The 20,300-nt window shown below is 42.7% G+C and overlaps 1 protein-coding gene across 2 annotated transcripts in view; it reads right to left on the bottom strand.

Moving 5' to 3' along the window:
* Positions 1 to 70: 70 nt before the first annotated feature.
* Positions 71 to 20,300, bottom strand: part of NBR1 (NBR1 autophagy cargo receptor) — a 29,106-nt gene continuing 8,876 nt past the window's right edge. For both annotated transcript variants that reach the window (XM_052658419.1, XM_052658418.1), the window contains exons 6-22: positions 15,482 to 15,676; positions 15,095 to 15,172; positions 14,378 to 14,592; positions 13,732 to 13,899; positions 13,100 to 13,309; positions 12,153 to 12,312; positions 11,769 to 12,059; positions 10,856 to 11,002; positions 10,295 to 10,370; positions 9,696 to 9,806; positions 9,275 to 9,439; positions 8,980 to 9,057; positions 7,415 to 7,832; positions 6,876 to 6,970; positions 6,185 to 6,242; positions 5,325 to 5,445; positions 71 to 1,850 (exon numbers count right to left, since the gene is read on the bottom strand). In XM_052658419.1, the coding sequence (XP_052514379.1) occupies positions 1,677 to 1,850; positions 5,325 to 5,445; positions 6,185 to 6,242; positions 6,876 to 6,970; positions 7,415 to 7,832; positions 8,980 to 9,057; positions 9,275 to 9,439; positions 9,696 to 9,806; positions 10,295 to 10,370; positions 10,856 to 11,002; positions 11,769 to 12,059; positions 12,153 to 12,312; positions 13,100 to 13,309; positions 13,732 to 13,899; positions 14,378 to 14,592; positions 15,095 to 15,172; positions 15,482 to 15,676 (2,760 nt within the window). In that variant the 3' untranslated portion in view covers positions 71 to 1,676. The remainder of the gene's footprint in view (positions 1,851 to 5,324; positions 5,446 to 6,184; positions 6,243 to 6,875; positions 6,971 to 7,414; positions 7,833 to 8,979; positions 9,058 to 9,274; positions 9,440 to 9,695; positions 9,807 to 10,294; positions 10,371 to 10,855; positions 11,003 to 11,768; positions 12,060 to 12,152; positions 12,313 to 13,099; positions 13,310 to 13,731; positions 13,900 to 14,377; positions 14,593 to 15,094; positions 15,173 to 15,481; positions 15,677 to 20,300) is intronic.

The following is a 20,300-nucleotide window of genomic DNA, read 5'->3' as shown; positions in this document are numbered from 1 at the left end:
GCGGCCAGAACGTTTCTCAGATCTTCAAGGGCCACGCGAAGTCCTGGACGAAGGTACCAGCCAGGGCAGGTAAGAGTTTCAAAGTTTATTTCACCATTCTTTAAGCGGTTACGTACAAGTACAATGGGACAGACGACTGGACCCTAACAATACGACTCAGATGGTCAAGGCAGATCCCGTCCCAAATCAACCCAATTAATTACACACAACCGGCCGCTCAGCCTCTACCCAGAAGGCCCCATAAAAACGTTTTAAATAACGAACAGACTGGTTGGCTTGCAGTCTGAATCCTGGCCTATTTAACAGCATTCAAGGGTTATACTGTAAATAAACATCATTATGGCTAATGATTACATCATTCATTGTAATACCAACCAGGTTATATAATACTATTTTATTATCCTTCCCCCTTCGGGCTGGGGGGGGGGTCAGATTTCTTTTTCTGCAAGCAATTTTTATGACTAAAATCTTTAGTGTTTTTTGTTACCTCTACCAGCTGTACCCAAGACTCCTTTCTATTAACAGAGTGAGGACTTTGGACCTTTGTAAGCAAGCTCTTTCCCACTCACCTACCCTGGGGTTAAATTAAACCAGAACTTTTTTCTGAGTTTGCCACCCCCCACCCCCACATCCCAGTTTTGTAAAACAGCCTCTTTTTCTTGTTCTAAGTTCTCTTGAACAGATTTCAAACATTCAAGAGACATTTAGGACTTCCTAAATCCCATGTCAAAGCCTCACACCCACTCATCTGCCCGCTCCTGAATTTTACTGAGATTCACATAATAAAAGTTCAGTTTTCTCATGTTTCTATACAGCCCTTGCCCACTCTACTGTAAATAAGACCTGCCCCCGACATAAAGAAAAAAGGTAACTGTTAAATTTACTTTTTCCTTTAATAGATTTTTCCCTTCTTTATAGGATTAGCAAAATATTTCACACTACCTAAATTTTTTCCCTTAAATAAAATACAAATGTATGCAAAATTGCTACAATAGACACTGTTCAACAGGTGCTGGTGGGTTAATTAGCACACTCCCCGCTCCTCACGCAGAAGCGCAGAGACATGGAAGGTGGATATACTTCAACGCATCAGTGGGGTCTTTAGAAAACAACAGTGCTGATTTCCAAGACTTGCAGAAAAATTACTTTCTACTTGAAACGGGAAGCGTAACAAAATTCCTATCACGTTCTAGGTGTCATTTTAATATCACATAGCTATTTAAGCTTGGGATAGGTTAGAGAAATTATGAGAATTCTGAAAAACAACTTCCAAGGTTAATTCCGTTTAAAAACTGACAACAGATATCCCCATAAAAACATCCATGTTAAGCAAAGAAAAATACTCAACTTCAGTACAAGCAGAAAGAAAAATGGTTCTATAGGAAGTTTAAGTTATACTCTTCAGTGCACTAAAACAGAGAAAGGAGCTTTATCCAAATCAACTGAAAAATGCTCTTCCTACAATTCACCTAATGACTACCGTGAAAATTTACGTTCTAGTTTTTGATTTGCTCCAAAAAATACTGCAGTGGCACGTATTGTCTGGATAATTCAATGATGGGCTCTATTATAGATTCATCAGATTAAAAAATAACCAAGGGTCTCTACCCCATGCCCCAACAGAATAAAGATCATCTCTGAGCAGCAGGCAACGTTATTTAATACGAGGTCACTCCTCAGTAGCGGTGGCTGTACCAGTCGTTGTTGTTGACCTGAAGGAGTTCTGTCACCACCTGCAGGATGTTGTAATTGTGTTTCTTCAGCAGCCTTAGGTTCAACTGCCTGTCACAGAATCCCATTTCAAAGAGATGGGCCATCAGGGCTGCTGTCTGATCTTCAGAAACTATTGGCTGTGTAGAGTCAAGAAAAGCAGAAAAACAGTTTCTGTAAAAATCTGTATTATTTTGTTGAGTAATTCTAATCTTTCCAGATTTATTCAAAACGCTAGGTAATTAGGTGCAAGACTATGGCACTCCTGTCCACCCAATACCAATGGGTCTTCTGAGGGGATAAGGACTGGGAAAACTCTATTTTGGATGAGGTATGTTTGTATCCCAAACCAGGTAACAAATGAACGGTCTTTAGAACTAGATGAAGGAAGAGATAGAAACACACTCTGGAAACAGTGTGAAGATAAAGGTGATCATGATGATGGGCCAAGAGCTGTTACCGGAAAAAAGTCTGGGAAATTTAATCAGATATGCAAAGAAGCCGGACCAGAAACTGCTCAGGAAATGATATCCTGGGCAACCTTCTTGGCTTTTTTTTTTTTTTTAAATAAAGAATAGCAATTATTTATTGCTAATTTACTTAATCTTTTATTTTTACTTTCTTCTTTGGGCCAAGTTCATAACTTTCCTAAATCCTCCAAACACTTGGAACACCCTCTTATCATTTACTTAATAGCTGTGTTGAGTACCAATTTTCTTATTAAGAAAAAAAAATGGAGACACAGGTTAGCTAGTATTTTGCAGCGTGGTTGAGTGGATTAAAGCTCAACATTCAGAAAAATACGATCACGGCATCCAGTCCCATCACTTTATGGCAAATAGATGGGGAAACAGTGGAAACTGTGGCTGACTTTATTTCTCTGGGCCCCAAAGTCACTGCAGATGGTGACTGCAGCCATGAAATTAAAAGACGCTTACTCCTTGGAAGGAAAGTTATGACCAACCTAGAGAGCATATTAAAAAGCAGAGACATTACTTTGGCACCAAAGGTCCATCTAGTCAAGGCTATGGTTTTTCTAGTAGTCATGTATGGATGTGAGAGTTGGACCATAAAGAAAGCTGAGTGCTGAAGAATGGATGCTTTTGAACTGTGGTGTTGGAGAAGACTCTTGAGAGTCCCTTGGACTGCAAGGAGATCCAACCAGTCCATCCTAAAGGAGATTAGTCCTGAGTGTTCATTGGAAAGACTGATGTTGAAGCTGAAACTCCAATACTCTGGCCACCTCATGCGAAGAACTGACTCATTTGAAAAGACCCTGATGCTGGGAAAGACTGAAGGCGAGAGGAGAAGGGGATGACAGAGGATGAGATGGTTGGATGGCATCACTGACTCAATGGACATGAGTTTGAGTAAACTCTGGGAGTTGGTGATGGACAGGGAGGCCTGGTGTGCTGCAGTCCATGGAGTCACAAAGTGTCAGACACGACTGAGCAACTGAACTGAATGGATTAAGAAAAGCATGTCAATATGTTGAGCACTGTCTCTGGTATTTCTCTCTTCTGTTCCCTTCTATTTCAGAGTAAGTTACCCGTCCTCCTTTCCAGGTTAATCCTTCTGAATGAACCTTACTTTGTATCTCATTACCTCTCGTCACCTCGGAAATATTTTTCCACTAATTAACCTCTCTCATTTTGATTGTTAACCTCCTTTGCTATTGGCTCACCTTTAAAAATGTCTCCCTCTGCCTTACATGTCCCAGCTTTCACGCTCCTTCTCCCTTTGTATAGTCCAGCTATTTGAAAGTGAGGCACAGTTGTACTCTTAAAAGTCCTCTCTGCTCCTTCTCACTCCTCTGCAGCATCTGACACTGCTGGCCATGCCCTCCTCATTAAAACTCCCTTCCCTAAGCTCCAATGTAGAACTCCCTTCCCTTCCTCATTCTCCTCCTAGTTCTCAGTCTTTTTTGCAGAGCTCTCCCTCTTTCCATGATCCTTAGAGGCTGCTCCTTCTTTTATCCATTCTTCCTGGAAAATTTTATCTAATCTGTGGCTCCTGTCATATCTTGTACATAAAAGACTTCATTTCCAGGCCAAACTTCTTTTCTCTTTAATTCAAATGTATAAATCCAACTATACTCTGGATAAATTGACCTGGGTGTGTCTCAAATTCAACACCAGCCCAAAACCGACTGGATTTTCTTTTCCTCCTGCCCAAATATACCGTTCTTATATATCCTCTATTAATGAATGTTACACTGACTACCTAAACTAGAAACTTTTATCCTTGACTTCTTTTTAGCCTTATGGCCTCCAAGTTCTGCCATTTCTATTTCTCTTCTATCCTTCTTTTCTTCTTACACGTGGATTCTCAGCTGGATTTCTTAAGGCTCCCTCAGCCTCCACACTATGGAGGAGTGGAGTGATCTTACAAAGAACAAATCTGATCATGTTAATTACTTCCCTAAAATCCTTCAGAGGCTGCCCACGGGTCCTAAAATAAAATCCAAATTACTTAACACAGCATCCCACCTACATCACTGGTCTTTTCTCTTCTTTCTCTTCTCAGAACAAATTTACCTTCCAGGCTCACATTTCCAGATCTCTTTACTGGCTACTCTCTGTCTACCCTTTCTGCTGATTCCTGGCAAACACTTTTAGGATGACTTCAGGCATCATCTACCAGGAAGCCTTCTTGTGCTGCACTGTGGGCCCAATATCAGACTGAGGTGTTCCACCAGTCTGTATCTTACACTGCACAATAAATGTTTTGGTTTTTTTTTTTAATTAGATGAAAGATTCCTTAAATTTTATAGTGCTTTGCTTATTTTCAAAAGTTTCGTAGACAAACGTCTGTTTACTTCACTTGTTTCCCACCACTCTGGGAAGGAACTGGTGTCTGATTCCTCCTGTAGCACTAGCACCTGGCAGAGCGCCACACACACACTAGGTCTGCAACAAACATTAGGTCTTTTTTCTTTCCTCCCTTAACTTAGCCGAAGTCATATAAGCGGAAAGTGGCCAAGTCTTTGTGTGTTAATCAAAGACTAAGTTTTGTGATACATATATCCAATGGAATTACTCAGCCATTAAAAGGAACAAATTTGAGGCAGTTCTAGAGAGATGGGTGAACCTAGAGCCTGTTATCCAGAGTGAAGTCAGAAAGAGGAAAACAAGTATCGTATATTAACACATATACGTGGAATCTAGAAAGATGGTACTGATGAACCTATTTGCAGGGCAGGAATAGAGACGCAGACATAGAGAACAGACTTGTGGAAGGAGAGGGTGAGACAAATTCAGAGAGCAGCACTGAAACATATGTGTCATCATATGTAAGAAACATACATAGCTAGTGGGAAGCTGCTGTATAGCACACGGAGTTCAACCCGGTGTGACAACCTAGAGGGGTAGGATGGGGTGGGGGAATGGGAGGGAGGTTCAAGAGAGAAGGGACATTCATGTACTTATGGCTGATTCTCGGCTGCTATACAGAACCCAACATACACTGTAAAGCAATTATCCTCCAATTAAAAGAAAACTAAACTTAAAGCTCATGCTTTCTACGATGATATGCGACTCTCTCCAGCCCAGGCAGATGCCATTGTTTTTACTAGTGACTTGGATTTGGTTCAGGAAAATAAAACATACACTGACCTGTGCGGTGACTGGTGGTCCAGCAAACAAGGCCTTGTACGCAGAGGCAGCAACAGACAAAGCCCCCTTAACCAGTCCTCCAGCAATGCTGTTCCCGTGGTGGTGGTGGTGGTGGTGGTGCCTGAGGAGGAAAACCAAATTATCTCCCTAAGAAACGCTAATTATTACCTTCCTACAAGATAATCTGGGTTCTCATCCTGTAAAGGAAATGAGATTTCCTGGAGGAAAAAAAAATCAAATGTAAAATGAGCATGTGACTGTTTTCCTATCAGTTTTATAGTTACAAATCTAGGTCCGATGAAGGGCTCAGTTCTTACTGCTACAAGATATGGGCACTGCAGAAAACATGTCACTCACTCTGGTTAGCATGCCAGCTTTCAGCCCCACTGGAAAATTAATGTGGTCAAGGGTGCCGTGAGGTACTGGCAGTGGATCTGCTCAGTTACCATCTCAGAGGAAACAACTCCCAAAGGAAATGTGATTTTCTGAACACTGTATACGGGGAGGGGCCCAACTTGATACTGCCTTGAGACGACTAGGAGCAGAGAGGCAGGTTTGTCTAAGAACAAGTTACAAGATGCACAATGGCCTGGACCTTCCTGCCCTCCTCTGTTACTAAGCAGGAATTGAACCTAAGGGCGCTTCTTCCTGGTCTGGACTGGCAACACTCTTAAACATCAACGTTAGCCTTCTGCTCAGGGTTGCTCACGAGCTTCAGAAGAAATAACAAGAAGGAATGATGGCTCTCCTCCATCACTCTCAGGAGGGGGCACGTGCTCTGAGAGGCTTGTGTAAGCAGGGTAACACTAGGACATCCACCTGCTTCTGAATAAGAGGCTGCACAGGCAAGGTCCAGTTACCTTGAGTGGTCATAGCTCTTCGGTCTGCTGTTTACAAGTCCTGATGAGCCTCTGAGCTCTAAAAGCAAAAGAGCTGTTGGTTAGATGCAGCATCTAGAAATGCCTTGGATTTCCTAACTCCCAGCAGGGCTATTTCTGAGGCAGGTAACAATCTGATCACAACATTTCAAGCCTTTAATTGTTATGCCGCACCACATGCCATGTGGGCACTTAGTTCCTTGATCAGAGATTCAACCTGTGCCTCCTGCATTGGATGCAGTCTTAAATCACTGGACCGCCAGGGAAGTCCAGGTTTTGTTTTTTGAGGAAGAGAGGGACGCCACTTTGAGGGTCTATTCACAACTCCAAGGTGCTATTCTCTTTATTTCGTGGATGAGGAAACAGACCTTCAGGTATTATCAACCTGCTGAACCACTGCAAGGTTACACAGTGAGGAAAGGCAGAGCTGGGGATGAACCTAGACTGGGCTGGTTCCAAAACCTGTGTTCTTTCCACTACAGCACAATGCCAGCTTCTATGGGGTCTCATCTAATAAATATTAAGCTAGAAGATAAAACAAAAAGAGTAGGGGGGACGAGCACAGAAAAAGTCAAAGGGCAAGTTTCGCAAAACTGCCAAGAACCAGAGTGCCTACTTATACCTGGTTTCCATGAGAAAAGAGCACAGAGAGAAAGCTCAGGCAGGTCATTACCTTCTCTGATCTGACCAGGGACTGAAGAAACTTCTGGTACGGTAACTGGTAAATCCACTCCTGGGGAACCATGATGCTGTGCACTGGGAGGACTCCTTTCAGAAAAACATAATATTGAAAGTAAGTTGAGAAGGCACCTCTGGTAATGGTGGAGAAACAGCAAACAGGGCACAGCAGAGCTAGAGTCTCTACAGAGGTTTCACACTGCTGATCCAGAGCACAAGTCTGCATCTAGGGATCAGGTGGGAAGGGCTCACTCTTCAGTTTTCCTCTTCAGCCACAGTCAAGCTAGAAAGACTGGCTGCAGTCTGGTCACTCCCCTGCTAATTACTCAGCTAATAAAAGTTAACTAAAGCAAGTATTTCTTTAAATCCAGGATCCACAAACACTGGGAAGCACAACTTTTATTCATCAGACTTTACTATGGGAAATCGCCATTTCCCCTGCTGACAGAGAAACAGGTTTTGAGATCAGGTTGAGTCCTCTCTCTTTATTCCACCTCTGAAGGACAGCCCAGCAGAGTGGGGTACAGATGGTACCTGGGCAGCTGTGGCGGAGGCCCCACCACCTCTGGGGTTAGGGGCACTGTGTCTAGAGTCTGTGAGGTCATAAGGATGTCATTGATGTTGTGCCCCTGTGGCTGGTTGTCCCCTCCAGGGGGTCTCTCCCCAGCCTCGACTGGTTCCTGCCCAGCCTCAATCCCAGGCTCTCCTTCAGCCCCTCGCTCCAGGCTTGGCTGTGAGAGTGCAGAGCTGTACATGGAGTCCCCCAGGGGGCGGCTGGTGTCAAAGCACTCAGGCAGGATGATGATATAGTCCTCTGAAGAAGCAGAGGACTGACTCCGAACTTCATCTCTGAGCTCATCCTCTTCCTCCACAACAGCCTCTTCTTCAGCAATTTGGACAATCTCCTCCCTCTCGTCTGCAAGTGGTCCCTCTTCAGGTGAGGCAAATTTCACTAAAGGGTGAAAGCATCCAATTTTAAGGTACAAGCTAAGAACAGTCCCTCGTGCTTACCCTACCCTATACCAAGCCTTGTGGGTCATGAGCTATAATTATGAAAGCCAGAGGAGAGGGACAAACCAAAGGGCCATATTCAAAGTCTGAAGCTGAAAAGAACCAAAGTTCATAAAAACAAGGTCAGCAGAAACAATAAAGCTTCTGAGAACACTATGACCCTTAAAACAAGGAGGCCCCTTTCCTTTTCCCCTTCAGGTGACAGCTAACATAACTGTCAGAGCGACCCCAAGGACTATACAATTCATGGAATTCTCCAGGCCAGAATAATACTAGAGTGGGTAGCCTTTCCCTTATTCCAGGGGATCTTCCCAACCCAAGGATTGAACCCAGGTCTCCCACATTGCAAGTGGATTCTTTACCAGCTGAGCCACAAGGGAAGACCAAGCATATTGGAGTGGGTAGTCTATCCCTTCTCTAGTGGATTTTCCCGACCCAGGAATCAAACCGGGGATTCCTGCATTGCAGACAGATTCTTTACCAACTGAGCTATCAGAGAAGCCCCTATCATATTGGGATGGTTTCAAATCGAAACTGCTAAACTAGCTAACAGTGCTATGAGAAGAGAAAACATCTGGTGCTAAGTACCGCAGGACTATATGACTACTTTTGACTCCTTTCCTCCTCCTCTTTGCAAAGTAATGAGTAGTCATGACAGAAAAACTGGCAAAACATGGATGAGTTAAGAAAAAAATAACAAACTACCGATAATCTTACTGAGACAACTACTGTGAACATTTTGGTGTAAGTCCTTCTAGACTTTGTTTAGACTTTTTTTGTTATCCATTTGTATTCAAGTGTGTGTGTGGAAATACATATATATTTTTTAAATACATAGTTTTAAAATTTGAGTGTTTGGATAGTATCTGAAATACATGAAATTGGTTCTACCTATCTGACCTCTAGAAATTCTGCCACAAAGAAATTTATTATAGCAGAACTGACCCCTAAGAAACTTTAGCTTGGTGCTCCTGTTTCTGCCCACTATTTCCTGACTGCTGCCCTTGGAGAAATGAGACAACTCAGCTGCTGGGGTGGCGGTGGGAGGGCAGGGGAGGGTTCTCTGCTGAGGGGCTCCGTCCACTTACAAGAAGACTTCTTACTGCAGAACCCAGGCAGCACAGTTGGCTGCTGTTCCTCTGTGGCATACAGCTGTAATTCAGCCCCTGGGAAAGTGCAGAAATGAATTACGGGAGCTGTTTTGCTCCTGATGCACATGTAGAGTCTAAACGAACAACCATAATCCAACCTCTAACAAAGATTCCCCTGTCTCCACTCTCAGTAAAGAAGACCACTTCTACCTGCTCAGGTCTGGCAATCACAAGTCAGGCGTCTCCCCAGTGGGGGCATGGGGTGAGGTCCGGGAATTTCAGGGACACTCACTCTGCGGGGACTTCTGTCTCCAAGGTGGTTTGTGATCCGGGGCAGCATCCAATGTAAGGGATCGGATGACAGTCTCACACACGAACTGGGTCCCACTCAAATCATCTTCTGGTTCCTCCATGGAAGAAACATTCTCGGCCTTTTTCTTTACTGACACTGTGGAATCTGGAAAGGACAGAACTTTTGTCTGCACTTGGTGTTTAAAGTACTGCAGAGCTTTCTCCAGTCATGTCCCCATGCTGATATGATGCCAAGGAATAGCTGCTGTCTGTGCTATGTGAAGGTAAGGAGACTTCAAAAAATCAGATCCTTGGAAAACCCGTTCACACACCAAGGTAAGGTTAGTAGAAGGTATGGATAACAACAGGGCGTGGTATGGAAGGGGAGGATGCAAATGCTTTACAAATATTTTACCCCTTACCAGGAAGTGCTTTAAATCCCGCCCCTTCACTCTCTTCCTGTATCTGCCCCAAGCCTGGCTTCTCTATTAAAGGACTGTCATGTGGCAGAGGAGACATGCAGGGAGTCATATCTGGAGAATGAAGATAGGAGAACCATCAACCAAGAAAAAGCATTGCATCATCAATACTCAGTGTCCAGAAGCAGCAGCTTCTAGGCTTCCTGCCTCCTGCAGAACTAAAATAAACCCAGGTACGCTTCAAGGCCTGTTGTAAAGAATTTCTCCAGACCATCAAGTACACAAGTATCTCAGAGTTGTTTGGCTTTGGAAGACCATGGCCAAGACACAGAACCATGAATGTAAAGTAACAAAGGGACACAAACGCCTAGAGAGAAATGGAGAAGAGGGTCCCTTTATGGTGGAGAAACTCTGTACAAACTTGTTGCCTCTGACAGACAACAGGGAAATGGAAAATGGGCCCATGGGTGCAGTTTTAATATCACATTGTGGGAGAAATCCTTGCCTACTAATATCTCAGAATGACATAGTCACTACCAGAGTCAAGGGGGCAGTACTATTGGGCCTGTTAATAAACAAGGTGGACCAAATGACATTCTTACCCACAGGAGTGTTGTGGGGCACTCTCTCCAACTCTTGGACAATATTTATATCCAATAGCTCAAAGGACAGCAGATCCTGAAAAAAAAAGGGGGGAGGGCATGTTAGGCTACTTGCAACACATGCTAGAGCTGTGTTTTGTGTTAAAGGCCACTGAGCTCCACATCATCCTAGATGCAACTCGTGTTCAAATTCATGCCTCATCTCAGTCAAGTGAGAACAAGAAGAGTTAATGGGAACCAAACATTCAAATAGCCACTGGGAAGAGAGAGAGCAGATGTAGTGGGGGTGAAGGTGAACCAGTTAGGCAGAAAGAAGAGGCAGTGAAGGGGAAGTTGTGGGAAGCACAAGATAAGTTTCCAATTCAAAGAGGAAACATTTAGTTTAGAAACTTGCTTCCATTGGGGATGTTCTTGCCATTCGACGCATCTCACTAGATTAGAGTGGGCCTATCTCTAACTTCCTGGGCACCACCGACGGCTCTATCCCCTTCCCTTCAACAAGTTAAGAACTTGTTCCCCAGGGCTTTCTGTCCCTTCCCCTCAAAATGCTCAATCTTCCACCTGGGCAGTCAGAAGATCCACGGATGGGATGTAGAGCTCCCTCTTGCTGGCAGCACTCTTTGCCTTCTGTGGGATGTGGGTTCCTGTCCCTTCTGTCTGCTCAGTTGTTTCACCAGGCAGAATTTCTTCTTTACCCAGAAAAGCTTCCTGTGGAGAGAAACCATTGGGACACATTTTCGGCCCTCAACAGAACTCAAAAAGCAAGTTGACGGCTGCCTCGCTAAAGTCAAATGCACTGTATGTAGTAAAACTTTTTGTTTTAATTTCACACTTTTCTATGAAAAAGCTGCAAAAAGAGTACAGAGAGTTTACTAATTACCCCCTTCATCTAGCTTCCCCTAATGACAGTAACTTAGATTAACCATATAACAATAGTCAAAACCAGGACATCATCACTGGGTAACTTAAATTTAAGCAGTAAATAGGGAAGTTGCCTTAAAACAACATGCACAAGACTTCCCTGGTGGTCCACTGGTTAAGAATCCACCTGCCAATACAGGGGACACAGGTATGATCCCTGGTCTTGGAAGAACCCACGTGCTGTGGAGCACTAAACTGGTGCACCAAAACTCCTGAAGCCCATGCTCCACAACAACAGAAGTCACTGCAGTGAGTGCACCACAGTAAAGAGTAGCCCCCACTCAGAGCACTAGTGAAAGCCTGTGCAGCATCGATGAGCCAGTGCAGCAAAAAATAAATAGAACAAAAAAAAATCAGAAAACTGTGCACCAAGTAACAAGCAAGGTTAAGCACTGAGGGACACCTGCACTCAGATCCTCAGGACACACAAACAAAGCCCCAGAAGACTAGGCCCAATATAAGCATACTGACGTGTTTGGGGGGAGGGGAGAAGCTGGCCTTTCCAGGTTTCTGGAGGATCCACCAGCTGTGAACAGGCCCTTCCAATGCTCACCTCTTGCTGGCAGGTGAGATCATCACCTCTGCTTGAGCTGATCATGCTCTTTTCACTATTATCCGGGCTCTCTGTGCAGGGGAAAGGATCCACTATGATGCTGCACCAGACCCGAGGCCCGAACTGCTGGCCTTTGTGAGAAAGACGCCAATGCGAAGTGTATGTCCCCTCCAAGGTTGGGGCAATGAACTCCACAGACACAACTCCCACATGGCCAGCCTTTAAGCAGGGAACCAAAACATCTTTCTTTTCGGTAGAAGCCAAAGTCAGGTTTCCCCACATGAACTTGAGCTGAAAAGAATAGTAACAGGAGAAAGAAAGTTTGTCAGTTAAACACTCTGCCATCTCAACCACTTCACATTCACATTTTTTGGGAAAAACTACCTTTGTGTCTGTGCTCCACTTGACATTTCCTGTATTTTTCATCCTCCAGTGTTTGATAAATTTGGTTCCTGGCTGGAGGTGAGTCCCATCAGGCAAATTCTCATCCACAAATGCTGCACTGAGCGTTGGCATAACTGGGGCACAGGGTTGCAGAGGGAGCCTGAATAGAAATTCAGGTATTTAATTACTTGTGTTGGGTGTGATGTATTCTGAATATATAATATGTGGTTCAAAATGCAGACCGTGACCCTGGAGGGCATACTAGTGCATCTGCTTTATAATGGGAATTCCCTTACAGTCCAGTGGTTAGAATTTGTTGCTTTCATTGCTGAGGGCCTGGGTTGGATCCCTGGTCTGGGAACTAAGACCCCACAAGCTTCATGTGGTGCAGCCAAAAAACCCTCCAACAACAACGAGAACAAACTATAAACATTTTTTAAGAAAACAAGCTGACCTAAGGAATTCCCTGGCAGTCTAGTGGTTAGGACTCCATGCTTCCACTGCAGGGAATACGGGTCCGATCACTGATCAGTGGACTATGATCCTACCTGCCATATGGCACAGCTGAAAGAACAAAACAAGGGGACCTGACTCCTAAGTTAAAAAGCTATGGTGAGGATAACTGAAAGGGTCCATAAATACCACAACTAGAGAGTTGGGCTCTTAAAACATTTGTTCCTTCTGCTTCAAATCCAGACTGCCTCCAGTGAAGAGAGATTACACCAGTTTCTGAACCTTACTGGTTTCTGTTTTTCTGAAGGCAACAAAGGAAGTGTCAAAGATAACTAGCAAACCACCCTTTAAGAACACAAAGATCAGAAAATGGGAAGTTTTAAAGGTTTGAGTTTTAGGAGTTAGCAATAATAAATAAGACAGAAGTTGGCTTAAGTTCCAGTTTTAGATGGCTGGACCTAAAGCTCTGGCTCCTGCCCTGGCCCTGGGCTTACATCGGGGTGTTTGACTGTAGCAGGCTCTCAGGTCGGCCCAAAGGAGATCTGGGGTTCTGCAGCCCATGAAGCGAATTCCATAGATGAATCTTCCTGTGGAGTTTAAGCTGCTTTTTAAGTTCCTTGACCTCTGCTTTACGCTGTTTCTTCTCAGCCCGCAACCTTTGCTTTTCTGCTTTAAGAAAGTTCTTATCAACTTGCTTCTGGAGCCTGTGAGATTAAAAAAAAAAAGTCTTAAAATACAAATCTCACAAATAAACCTTGAAGCTATTCTGAGCCACCTGTGGTCTTCATCAGCATCTGCTTCTAGTTTAGTTTCTTAATTTCTTTCTGCAGTTCTGGTTTATCTCATTAGCTCCAGATAATTATCCCTGTCACCGCACATCAACTGGAAAGGAGCTGGAACTAAGGAGACTCTTAGGTATTCTTTTGGCTGTGCCACACGGCTTGTGGGAGCTCAGTTCCTCAACCAGGGATCAAACTTGTGTTCCCGGCAATGGATGCGAAGAGTCCTAACCACTGGATGGACCACAAGGGAAGTCCAGGAGACTATTTAGTTTTGTGATCCCACTCTGTCACCAAAACCAAGAAGCCAACCAGAGAACAAACACCCCATATATATATGGTTTTACCTGGCCTGTTCCAGAGCAGCAGGAAGACGAGGAGTAGAGAACCTCGAGTGAGAAAATGGTTCAGAGGAACCCACAACAGGTCTCCGCAATTTCAGCAGGACATGATTGGAGTCATGGGCATACGGCCCCGATTCACAATCTTCGCAGATATTGTAGGATGAGCAGAGGCTGTGAGGAAAGGAATGGCACAGTAGGAAGGACCTGAGGTCAGGAGATATGGACCCAGACTTCCATATATTTGCTCTATCACCACTGAGGTGGGAACCTGAGCATGCCACCCACACATGCCATGTCTCAATCCTCATGAATCAATGAAGATAGTGACACTTCACCTGTATCTACTTCAAAGGACAATCTATGGGAGGAAAGATATGAAAGCATTTGGAATAGGGAGACAACCCTTGGGGATCCAATTTTGTTTTGGGGAACTTAATCTTGTCTGGCTCTCTCAATTCAAATATATATCTGAACACAGCAATCTAATTACTCACTCTTCAAACAGTTATTTTCTCTTGTGGATGAAGAGTAGCTTGTTTTCAATACAGAGCTGCTGTGTCTGATGCTCAGAGTAAGTACACCCTTTACCCCCCCAGAACATTAGAACCTCCCGCTCTAAGGGGTGTTCATTCCCAAGCTATTGCTTTACCTGCACTGGTAGCGCACACCCACGATACTCCTTTGGCAGCTGCTACAAGCAATATGCCAGCTGAACTGGTTTTCTGGCAAAAACAGTGTTTCCTCTGAAACAGGCATTGAAACTTCTGAGGGACACGAACCTAAGGATGGATGCTGGAGGACAAGCTTCTCGTGTAATTTCTGTTCAAGCTTTTCAACCGTTTCTTTAACCACTTGCTCTCTGAACTAGAATACAGAAGAGGCGAGGGGAAGAAGGGGGGGGGGGGTGGTGGAATTCTCTCAGTTCCAAGACTGGAAAAAGGCATGAAAATATAAAATAAACCTGAAACCTCACCATCTCTGGTATAAGAACACAATAATCAGGTAATAGATACAGAATGAATGGACAGAAACATAGGGAAAAAAAAAAGTCTAATCCTTCCACAGCTGAAGCGGCTTCAAAGCAAATATCAAGAAGCCCTTTGATGAGTAAATTTCTAACACTTCCTTCTCAAGGACAGAAATTTGTCTCTTTCCCTTACATACTTAAACTCACCCCTTTTCTAGTACATCACTGCAAAAGCCAGGAACTTTCTTGACTGGAACTGCTGTAGTTTGGAAATTATTAGCTACCATTCTTTGTTCACCTGTACCAGAGGCAGTAGCCCTCTGGAGCTAGCTTTCTATTTCGTCAACAATCCATCTGTGCCAACAGTGCTGCTGAACCCAAGCTGGAAAGAACACTCACTGTCTCTAGGTAGCTTGTGAACCAGTCAGGGGGCTTGTCTTGAGGCTGGTCTGGATTATATCGAGCAGGTGGAAGCTGCTGCAAGTAAACACAAATCCAAGATACTTTTTTTCTTCTGTTTAAAGTAACTGTCCTATAATGTATTATTTTGAGGTTTCATCAAATAATATTAATGTATAGTTTTTAAAAATGAGCATGAAAAAGTATAAGAAAAATGTCACCCTATTCATGGTCCTCTCCAGAAGTAATCACTGTTACCAGTTCAAAAAGTCAGACAGAGACAGTCACAATTAACTCCCAAACCTCTGAAGAACAGCTCAAATCTTAGACCAGAGACAATGAAACACAGGTCAGAAAAATCATAGAGATAGGTCATTCCCTTCGTACCTGTGTTGCAGGATCCTCTGGGGTCTTCATGTCTGACCCCAAGACTCTCACCAGTGAAGAATAATGTGCAAGGGGCTTCTTTCCTGTCCTAGCAACTGGTCGTTTTTCTGTTCCAATGGGGGGTGGGGCTTCTTCGACAACACAATACCCTTCATGGACTTGCATCTGCAGTTGGTTTCCCTGCTTAACTGCCATCTGAGAGCATAAGTTATGAAATAAAAACAATATTATGTGATTCTTTTCCTAAATAAAAATTCAAAGCCACAAAAACAGAAAAGGTATGGGAACATTTGCTGGAAAATATCATGATTTATGCTTCTTTGTATATCTGTAATATATTTTTAATATTCTTTTATCTGAGAGAGAGGTAAACTGCTGATTTCCAAGACTATACCTATTCCTCAAAATGATTTCTTTCTTTTTTGGGGGTGGGGGGAGCATTGTTTCAAACTTTTTTATTATGAAACATTTCAAACATACACAAAAGTAGAAAGAGTAGTGTGATAAATCCCCAAGGATTCATGCTTTTTAAAATTAGGTCAAATGACAAATATGCTAATGCTCAGCCTGCTGTTTCTTTGCCAAGAATGTTAACTAGGAATGGTTTTGTTAAAAACGAAGTTTTTAGTGTAGCTCTTCATTAGGTGAGATGTTTTCATTAATTGGGTTTCATTAATTGGGTTGATTTTTAAAAATTTAAGTGTAATTGACAGAACATTAGTTTCAGGTGGACAACATAATGATTTGACATTGGTATACATTGTGAAATGATTACCACCTTTGTCCAGTTACCATCTGTTAACTGGTTTATGATGGAGAACTCCATTTACGGATTCTAGTCTCAACAAAAGTCAATTCTAAGACTCAGAAAAGTTAAACTTACGTCCCATAGGTAAGTCTTTACCTTCCCACTAAGAACAGTATTTTGGGAAGCATGCTTAAGTGGTCACCTCTTTTTGAAGAGAATCTTCTCAAACACTCTATTTTTAAAAACTCTACTTCAAAGAGCATTTGAGGTTTCAAGAAGGTACTCCAGCATCCAAGGAGAGATTAATGGTCAAGTCTGTGGGGTTCTAGCTCCTCCCACTAGTTACCCAGTGACAAGAACTGTTTATCTGTTTTCTGTTTATCTGTTTTCACACATTAGACTTCTGAAGATTCCACTTAGAAACAGCACTCTGTGGCCAAAACATCTGAAAGCTCTTATCTTAGGTGAGGGATCAGCAAAATTCCTTTTTTCTTTAACTAAAATATAGTGGATTTACAATGACTCAGGGCAGGTGTAGAGCAAAGTGATTGCAATTCATATACACACACACTTTTTCAAGTTTCTTGTCCATAATAGGTTATTACAAGACACTGAATATAGTTCCCCATGCTATATAGGAGGTTCTTGTTGTTCAACAAACTTTCTTAAAGGGCCATGTAAGAAGTATTTTAGGCTTATAGGCCATTCAATTTCTGCTACAACTACTCAACTCCGCCATTGTGGCACAAAGGTAGCCAGAGACAAAACATGATGAACAGGCATGACTGTGTTCTAATAAAGCTTTAAACATGTGGCCAGGGTAAGGTCAGCAGCAAGGTGGTGAACAAGTTTTGGGACATATGGCAAATGAATTTTACCGGTCGGATTCAGAAATAAGAACCTGAAATAGAAAACGTGGTGACCTAACCACCAATCATCTATAGACCTCTGTGGGTAAAATTCACAAGGAAAGTTCCCTTCCTAGCAAGGGAAAGCTTTACATTTTGAAGAAAACTAAAAAGTCAGCAACATACTAAGAAATTGCTATGGCAGGAGATGAAGGCCTAAACCTCACAGGAATCTCAATTCACAGATTTATATCCTGATCATTTGAAATATCTCTAACTAGCTAAAGAGGAAAGATTCAGGAAGCAACCTAGAAAAGTTACCAGTCCTTGTCAGAACTAGAAGTTGACCATCCTTTGTCAGAAGGATGAGTAGATCAACATTTGCTAGAACAATGTAGTACTGATCAGGCTTTGTCTAAAGAACTCTGAGCTTTGAGCAGTCTCAGCCAGAAGAACAATGTAGCATAAGAGTAAACTCTCCTGCTATTCCAAAGAAAAATATTAATTAAAAGAAAACATACCAAAAAACACAGGAAGAGGGACTTCCCTGTGCAATGAATAAGAATCCATCTGCCAATGCACAGGGCACATGGTTAAATCCCTGGTCCGGGAAGATCCCACATGCCATGGGGCAACTAAGCCTGTGTGCCACAACTACCGCGCCCACATGCCTAGAGCTTCTACACGGCAACAAGAGAAGCCACTGTAATGAGAAGCCTGTGCGACCAAGAGTAGCCCCTGGAAACAGACAGCCCCCCATGAAGCAACAAAACCCCAGTGCAACCAAAAAATAATAATTTAAAAAATAATTTTAAAGCACAGGAAGAATGTGAACAAGTACAAGATAACTGTGCTATTGAAGAACAAGAATTAGGAGGAAAGAGAGAAGAAGCTCTAAAGCTTTACTAAAAAGGCCAGTATCATCTTTTTTTTTTTGGCTACACCATAGGATCTTAGTTCCCTAACCAGATAACCTGTGCCCTCCACGGTGAAAGCTCAGAGTCCTAACCACCGGACCACTCGGGAATTTCCACCAGCACTTTCTGGTGGAAAGGATTAAGATATCTGTTGGCTATTGAGTTCGGGTATGTACTACCCCTCCTAACACTGAACTAAATTTGTCAACAGAAACTGGATTGCTAAGCTATACTGAAAACATTCAAATAGTTTTTGTAAAAAGAAATTACATCTAAATACATGATTCCTTTTCTTCCTTTCGCTTTTTATTTTTGTCCAAGCTGCAGGGCACGTGGGATCTTAGTTCCTCATTCAGGGATTGAACGTGAGCCCCTCCTCTCAGAAGCGTGACGGCTTAACCACTGGACCTTCAGAAAGTCCCTCCTTTCTTTTATTTAACTGAGGTATGGTTGATTTATAATACTATATGCTTTCAGGCATATAACCTAGTAGCTCATACTTTTTAAAGATCATATTCCATTTATAGTTATGATAAAATGATATGGCTAAATTCTCCATTCCTTGTAGCTTATTTTATATATAATAGTTTGCATCTCTAAATCCTCTACCCCTTTCTTGTCCTTCCCTACTGGTAACCATTAGTTTGTTTTCTGTATTGGTGAGTTTGTTTCTTGTTATATTCACATTTTACTTTTTAGATTCCACATATATGACAATATACAGTATTTGCCTTTCTCTTCCTGATCTATTTCACTATGCTACATTCATATTGTTGTAAATGGCAAAACTTCATTCTTTTTTATGGCTGACTAGTATTCCTGGACTTCGCTGGTGGCTCAGTGATATCCACCTGCCAATGCAGGAAATGTTCATTTGATCCCTGGGTCAGGAAGATCCCTTGGAGGAAACGGCAACCCACTCCAGTATTCTTGCCTGGTAAATCTAATGGACAGAGGAGCCTGAAAGGTTACAATCCATGGGGTTGCAAGAGAGTCAGACATGACTTAGTAACTAAACAATAACTAACTGGTGGTATGTGTACATACCTTTATCCATTCATCTGTTGATGGACATTTAGGTTGCTTCCCTATCTAGACTACTATAAATAATGCTGCTGTGAACATTGTGTGCATACATCTTTTCAAATTAGTATCTTCATTTCCTTTGTGTATATACTCAGGAGTAAAATTGCTGGGTCATACAGTAGTTGTATTTTTAGTTTCTTGAGGAACATCCAGACTATTTTTCATAGTGGCCACATCAAATTTACATACCCACCAATAGTGTACAAGTGTTTTCTTTTCTCCACAGCCCTGCCATCATTTGTTATTTGTGACCCTCCTGATGATAGCCATTCTGACAGGCGTGAGGTGATCTGTTTCTTATTTATTTACCTCTGAAGGAAGGCTGGCCTGGAGAACTGAAAGAACCTTTTAGTTGAGTGACAGGTATAATACTTTTATCATTTAAATTCAGATGAAATACAATGTTCAGAAAAAATTTTAAATAATATATATATACTTAGAAAACCAGAGAAGGCAATGGCACCCCTACTCTTCCCTGGAAAATCCCATGGATGGAGGAGCCTGGTGGGCAGCAGTCCATGGGGTTGCACCGAGTCAGACACGACTGAAACGACTTAGCAGCAGCAGCAGCAGCATACTTATAAAAGGCAGAGGAACCAGAGATCTAATTGCCAACATCCGTTGGATCATCGAAAAAGCAAGCGAGTTCCAGAAAAACCTCTACTTCTGCTTTACTGACTACACCCAACCTTTGACTGTGTGGATCGCAACAAACTGTGGAAAATCCTTAAAGAGATGGGAATAGCAGATCACCTTACCTGCCTCCTGAGAAATCTTTATGGAGGTCAAGAAACAACAGAACGGGATATGGAACAACAGAGAAATTGGGAAAGGAGTACGTCTACGTGACGTACATTGTCACCCTGCTTCTTTAACTTATATGCAGGGTATATCATGTGAAATGCTGGCCTGAATGAAGCATAAGCTGGAATCATGATTGCCAGGAGAAGTATCAATAACCTCAGATATGCAGATGACACCACCCTTATGGCAGAAAGTGAAGTGAAAGAGGAAAGTGAAAAAGCTGGCTTAAAAGTCAACATTCAGAAAGCTAAGATTCATGGCAAACAGATGGGGAAACAATGGAAACTGTAAGAGACTTTATTTTTTGGGGCTCCAAAATCACTGCAGATGGTGACCACAGCCATGAAATTAAAAGATGCTTGATCCTTGGAAAAAAAGCTATGACAAACCTAGACAGCATATTAAAAAGCAGAGAC

This window comes from Budorcas taxicolor, chromosome 19 (assembly GCF_023091745.1).
Source record: "Budorcas taxicolor isolate Tak-1 chromosome 19, Takin1.1, whole genome shotgun sequence".
Lineage (NCBI taxonomy): Eukaryota > Metazoa > Chordata > Mammalia > Artiodactyla > Bovidae > Budorcas > Budorcas taxicolor.
The sequence above is the reverse complement of the archived record's forward strand: the minus strand, read 5'-3'. Positions and strand labels throughout refer to the sequence as shown.